At 49.5% G+C, this 6,229-nt stretch overlaps 1 protein-coding gene across 3 annotated transcripts in view; it reads left to right on the top strand.

The window, feature by feature from the left end:
- Scyl3 (SCY1-like 3 (S. cerevisiae)) overlaps positions 1 to 6,229 on the top strand; it is a 23,879-nt gene that overhangs the window by 11,355 nt on the left and 6,295 nt on the right. For all 3 annotated transcript variants that reach the window (XM_013015664.1, XM_013015665.1, XM_013015666.1), the window contains 3 exons: positions 1,099 to 1,201; positions 2,117 to 2,228; positions 4,648 to 4,725. In XM_013015664.1, coding sequence (XP_012871118.1) covers positions 1,099 to 1,201; positions 2,117 to 2,228; positions 4,648 to 4,725 — 293 coding nt within the window. The remainder of the gene's footprint in view (positions 1 to 1,098; positions 1,202 to 2,116; positions 2,229 to 4,647; positions 4,726 to 6,229) is intronic.

Raw genomic sequence — 6,229 nt, 5'->3', positions numbered from 1 at the left:
GGCCTGGGCGCTGTCCCTCAGCTCTTCAGCTAGCGCTCTACCACTTGAGCCACAGCGCCACTTCCGGCTTTTTTCTTTTTGCTTATGTGGTGCTAAGGAATCGAACCCAGGGCCTCATGCATGCAAGGCAAGCGCTCTACCACTGAGCCACCTTCCCATCCCTGAAGTTTGTTCTTGTAACCATTCTGACCATTGATTCCCAAAGGCATATTTAATGTGCTTTGCGTTAAGTATAGACATACAATATGTAATCACATTTGTTCAAATCACTGGTTTTCAAGTTGCTGAATAGTCGTGATATTTTGGGAGTCCTGAGCAACACGCAGGGAGTGGAAGGTGCGTCTCACTGGACGCTGAGGCTGCTGAGCTAGCTGTGGTTCCCTGACGGTTTATGAAACTTGTTTTTCATTGTGTGCTTGTGTGTGTGTGTGTGTGTGTGTGTGTGTGTGTGTGTAATGAATTATATGCTTTTACTCTGTGTTGCCGTTCAAATGCTTTGAAATCAAAGATGATTACTGTATGCTGACCTTCTGATGGTTTTTTTCACCGTGGGTATTTTTAAACACCGTGCTGTTTTGAGTACAGGAGTCTGACTCAGAGCACCATGCTGCTAGGCAGATGCTGTACTCTTGGGAGCGGTGGCACACCCTTTTACTCTGTGACTGTGTAGGCAGGATCTTGTGTTTTGCCTAGAGATGACTTGAGACTGTGATCTTCCTCCCTGTCTTGTTTCCCACACAGCTGGGATTACAGGCACGGTTCACCATAGCTGGCTGATGCATTGAGATGGGCTCTCTATAGCTTTTTGCCCTAGCAGTCTTCTTGGTCTCTGCCTCCTGAGTAACGAGGATTACAGGTGTGAGCCATTGCATATAGCCTTAAAAATCTTCGATCATTCCAGTTATTAGGAGATGTTTTGTTTGAGACAGACATGTCATTAATTTTATTTGTAGGGTACAGTGCCTCATAGTATTTAATGTCCATCAATTAGTGTGTGAGATCCTTAAGTAAAACCAATGTGAACACGGGAGAAAGTGCTTCAGAGGAAATTAGAACTGACTTATGAGTTGTAGTTATAATTATACTCGCTGCTTTTAGTCTCCAGAATTCACAACTCTTCCGGAGCCCTATGGACATGCTCGGGATGCGTATGCATTCGGAACACTGGTGGAGAGCTTGCTCGCCATCTTAAAGGAGCAGGGTGAGTTGGAGTTAGACTGTTTCATCCACAGACTAAGTCGGAAACTGAGCCACACTGCTTCTGCGTGGAATCAAAGGATGCCGTCTAAGCTAGTAAGGAGCTTGGTGCTCGCCAGGTGTCTTGGGGAGGATGGTAATTAACAGCGAGGGCAGGTCTGGCTCCCGTTCATCTGAGCAGAGTAAAAAGCAAGTCTCAACGAGGGCCGTCACTTTTGTGAATAGTTGCCATCTTCATTGTAGTAGCTTCCTTATGGAGACACCCGACAGCTTAAAGGCCATTAACGATGGAGGCGCACAGTCTGAATGACAGCGTTTGTTGTGCATGTTCTCTGTCTGACGTGCTGGGCAGCTGGGTCACTCCGGCACTGTTCTGGGCCTGCATTTGTCCTCGCCAGGCTTGGGGCGCGGCTCTGGTTCTCCTGCTGGCCGCAGGCATGTTGTGGTGTTACTCGCGCCATCTGGCTGTCACCTCTAGCCTGTCCTGTGGAAGCGTTTGAGGATGAGCCCGCGGCTTTAAGGCCTCCCGTGTTTGCTCAGCTGTCCTCCCTTGTGCTGTGTGGCGCCAATTAGGTACCGTCCTTTAAGAAGGGAAGACACAGGACGGGAATGTGGCTGCGGTCTGGTGGAGAAAGGCCCTCACACCTGCCCCCCTCCGCGCATCGTCCCGGGGTCTGAGGAGTCCGGTGGTCAGCAGGAGCCGCCAGGCTGAGGGGGAGCAGCGGGGGGCGGGGGGCGCTGGCTGGGCCCTGCACACCTGAGGAGCTTGGCTTGAAGCCGGGAGGAGGCCGCTCAGCAACAGCAGGGCTCTGTCTGTTTGGGCTTTTCCAGGTTGGTTTTTGCTCTCGTCATCTCCAGCTGTAGAGGTCCCGAGAGGAGGGCGAAGGCCTTGGAAACTAACTGTCGCTCTGGATTTCAGTTTCAGCGGATGCTCTCTCCAGCTTCCAGCAGACCTTGCACTCAGCTCTGCTGAACCCTGACCCCCAGTGCCGGCCAGCGCTCAGGGCCTTCCTGTCCCACGACTTCTTCAGGTGAGGACGCGCCCGCTGCCCGCCGCCCGCCGCCCCTCTGCGCACGCGCTCTGCCGCCACTGACCGCGGCCCTTGTTAGGAGCAGGGTCTGACTCGTGTCCACGGGAGAAGAGAGGGGGAGACGGGGCTGCCTCTCGTGGGGAAGGCCTGGGCTCTAGGAATCCTGTCGATTTATTGCTGCTTCTACCTGAACAAGCTGACTGGGTCGCGCTGAGAGCTCACTGGAAGGGTGAGTGGGAAAGGCCTCTCTGCCGGCATTGCTGCCTATGGACTTGTTACGCTGAGTGTTTCTTCTGGGCAGAGCAAGCGTCTTGTTCCTCCTTAATAATATATGATGGAAAACGAGCCTTGTACCGGTTTTGTTTCCCTTTGAGCTTTCTTTTATTTTTGCCCCGTCTTTCGGTGCTGGGGTGAAGCCAGCGCATTGCGCTTGGCGGCGTCTGCCCTTGACCCGCGCCGCGCCCCAGGTGTTCACAGGTAACCCAGGATGGGGGAACGCTAACTCTCCTCTCCAGTAGTTGTCTCTAGACTAGTTCTGTGATTAAATACTACTATCATTTCTCTAGAGTAGTACTGTTATTAAACAGTAGTATTTGTAGTTACCAGCGTTATATTTGTCATTTATGTGTCAGAAAGACTTGTGAACCTTGACCCTTGTAATACGTTTTTAATTGACAAATGCAAGTTGTGAATATTTACCATTGTACATTTTCAGCCAAAGTATCTTCCCTGTCATTGTCGATGATTAATTAGACCAAGCCTTTGTGCGGAATGGAGCCGGTGGGGTGGATGGGAAGGAGGATGGGAAGGCGTGTGTGTTTTCCCGGCCGCAGAGCCAGAGGGACTGCTGTAGCTCTGAAACACACAGATTCCAACCACACGAGCCACACACAGAACTGGGGCGTTTTTTGGAGATTTGTGACAGTTTGAAACACAAAGACAGTAACTCCATAGCCTAGAGATACCAGAAAGAGAACAGGGGTGATGAATGCGTAAAACATGAGATATTAGTCTTTTATGAATCATTTATTACCATGACGTATAGACAGCTATGTTAGTTTATCAAAGTGTACGCACCATGTGTAGAGGCTGTATGGTGCCATTGGCAGCCAGGAAAGCCGTGTCACGATGTGCTGTCAAACCATAACTAGAAGGTAACGGGGACATTACTGCTGCAATGCCTGCCAGCCGCCGGCCGCCACTGTGGTGGTGAGCTAAAGCACTCGGCACCTTAAATACCACGTGCAATCTTGCAGTGAGCAGCCAGTTGCTTGTTCAGTAAAAAGACCTCTGTGCTCAACACATGAAACATACAAAATGTGGCCAACGGCCCCAAGTTCCGAGTTGCTTTTTTTTCTTTTGCTGGTCCTGAGGCTTGCACTCAGGGCCCACGCGCTGTCTGAGAGCTTTTTTGCTAAGGGCTAGCTAGTACTCTATCTCTTGAGCCACAGCTTTACTTCCAGCTAACTTTTGGCGGCTTATCAGAGGTTGAGGCTCAGACTTTCCTGCCCAGGCTGGCTTCAAGCCACAATCCTCAGATCTTAGCCTCCTGAGTAGCTAGGATGACAGGCGTGTGCCGCTGGCACCCAGCCTTCTGGAGGTTTTTAACTGTGTGGCACATGGAGAGGTCAGTGTCCCTAACCCTAGGTTGTGCAGGGGTCGGCTCTAAGTAGGAACAGAAGAGTGGAAGGAGACCAGGAGTATCTGTGCTTATAAGCGTGCTGTGCATGCTGCCCAGCCGTAAGCTTCAGGAGCAGCAGTCAGTGCTGCTGACAGCACCTGGTGGGGGTTAGCCGCACTCAGGTGGAGCTGAGCCTGTGGCTCTACAGGAGCTCACTTCGTCTGGTTCAGGGACTGAATAACTTTGAACAGGAGAAGTAGCAAGATTCCTGTGACTCCCAGAGATTCCACTCTCTTCTGTCCTCTTTACTAACCGCACCAGGCACTTGGGAACCCACCCGTCTTATACCGGAAACGTAATTTCTCCAAGGGCACTTACTGAACAGTGTCTTTTACAAACCATAAAGCGTGATATCAAGTGTGTGCTGTAAGTCTGTCTCCACAGGTTGTTGAGTCCTCCTCCCATGTGTCTCATGAAAGCGTATTTAATTTTACTCTGGGTTGAAGTGCAAGACTCACGCTGCTGGCAAGTGCTCTCCGCCTGAGGCGGCCCCGCAGCCCTTTGGCTGAGGCTGTCGTTGGGTCTCACGCCGTGTCCCGCTCTGCCCAGCTCTTCTTTGAGGCATGGTTTTCAGCCTTTTTCCTCTTCCTTCTCAAATCCAGATCTTCCCATCGCTCCTTCCCAGGAATGGTCACCGCACGAGGCCTTCAGATTGTAAAACAGCATACGGACTGTGTCTTGAGGATTTAGACATGCCTTCTCTAATCGGCTGTATTGCTTTTTCTTTTTGGCCTATAGAAATGATTTTCTAGAAATTGTGAATTTCTTGAAAAGCCTAACATTGAAGAATGAAGAGGAAAAAACTGAATTTTTCAAGTAAGTTCATAAAGTTAAGATCTTAAATTCACTAACTTGGGCTAAGTCCATGCAATTCCTCGGGTAATTGGGAAAAGATGAGTCCTGATATCGCAGTACTTACTGGATTTCCTACATGTGAAGTTGTTCCTGGGCTGTAGAACAGACAGCTCTGATGGAGACAGCTACGCAGACTGCCAGTGCTTCTACGAAGAGGCAGGAGGTGGGCGCGGGAGAGAGCGCGCGCCGGCTTCCTGAGGGTTTGCAGCTGCGGTGAGCAGAGGCAGTTGCCTCCTATCTGCGCTGTCTCAAGCGGTAGGTAGATCGAGTCAGCACGGCTGTGTATTCCCAAAGGAGTAGACAGGGCATTTTAGATCACTGGAGGATCGATATGCCTGTTCATTTAGGATCAAGAAGACGTTGGTAACTATTTCAGCAAGAACTAGTTGAACAGAATGAGAACACAGTTCAGAAGTGAATGGCAGGCTGCCGTGCGTAGAAGCCTATCAGCTCAGGAGATGGAGATCAAAAGGATCATGGTTTGAAGACATCCAGGGCAAAAATTAGCAAAACTCTTTCTCAAACAAACTTGGCATGATGCTTCATGCCTGTAATTCCAGATACACTGGAAGCCATATATAGGATGATTGGGGGCCAAGACTGTCCCCAGGAAAAAGCATGAGACCCTATCAGGAAAAAAATAACCAAAGTAGAAAGGGCGAGAGACATTGCTCAGATGGTAGAGAGCCTAGCTAGCAGCAAGCACAAGGTCCTGAGTTCAAACACTAGCAAATCCCTATCCGTCCCAATAAAAAGACAGATGCTGACGAAAATCTCTTTTTGAAAACTTTGGAGGCGAGAGAACTTTATTTATTAAAGGTAAAGGATCTCAGTTGGCTTCCTTACTGATCTTCCACCACCCAGACTTTTGCTAATTGGAGATGGAGTCTCTCAGACTGGCTTCAAACTTCAGTCCTCTGGACCTCAGCCTCCTGAGTAGCTAGGACTACAGGCTGGAGGTCTACAGCACCTGGGAGAGACGGGAGCATGTCGATAGGCTAAGGGAAAGATGCCAGCGGAGAGTGGAGAGTGTTAGAGACAGCCCGAGCAGGGACTCCAGGGAAGAGAAAGAGAGAGATGGCAAAGTTGGGGCTGGCCTTGAAAGAGGTTCCTGAATCCTGAATACCTGGAAAGGCGGTGGGAATGTAGACCTTTGATGGACGTGTGTGGAGATTCGGTGGTTACGCATGAAAAGGGTGAGTGTGTTCCTAAAAAAGTGGAAAACGTGCTAAAGAGTGATTGCATAGTGGGGTATTGCTATTGATAACTAACATCTGGTATTTCTTAGTAGACTGCTTTAAAGTCTAATTTAGCTTACTATGAAACATTAAGATAGTTAGATATCTTCCACCTTTTAAATTTAGGAAACTGCCTTTTTATTATCTAAGATAGCCGCAGATGTGCAGGCGAGCTGGTCTTGACTCACACACATCTCAGCCTTTTTATTATCTAAGATAGCCGCAGA

This window comes from Dipodomys ordii, unplaced genomic scaffold (genome assembly GCF_000151885.1).
Source record: "Dipodomys ordii isolate 6190 unplaced genomic scaffold, Dord_2.0 Scaffold27, whole genome shotgun sequence".
In the NCBI taxonomy this organism is placed as follows: domain Eukaryota; kingdom Metazoa; phylum Chordata; class Mammalia; order Rodentia; family Heteromyidae; genus Dipodomys; species Dipodomys ordii.
This window is presented reverse-complemented; position numbering and strand designations above follow the sequence as displayed.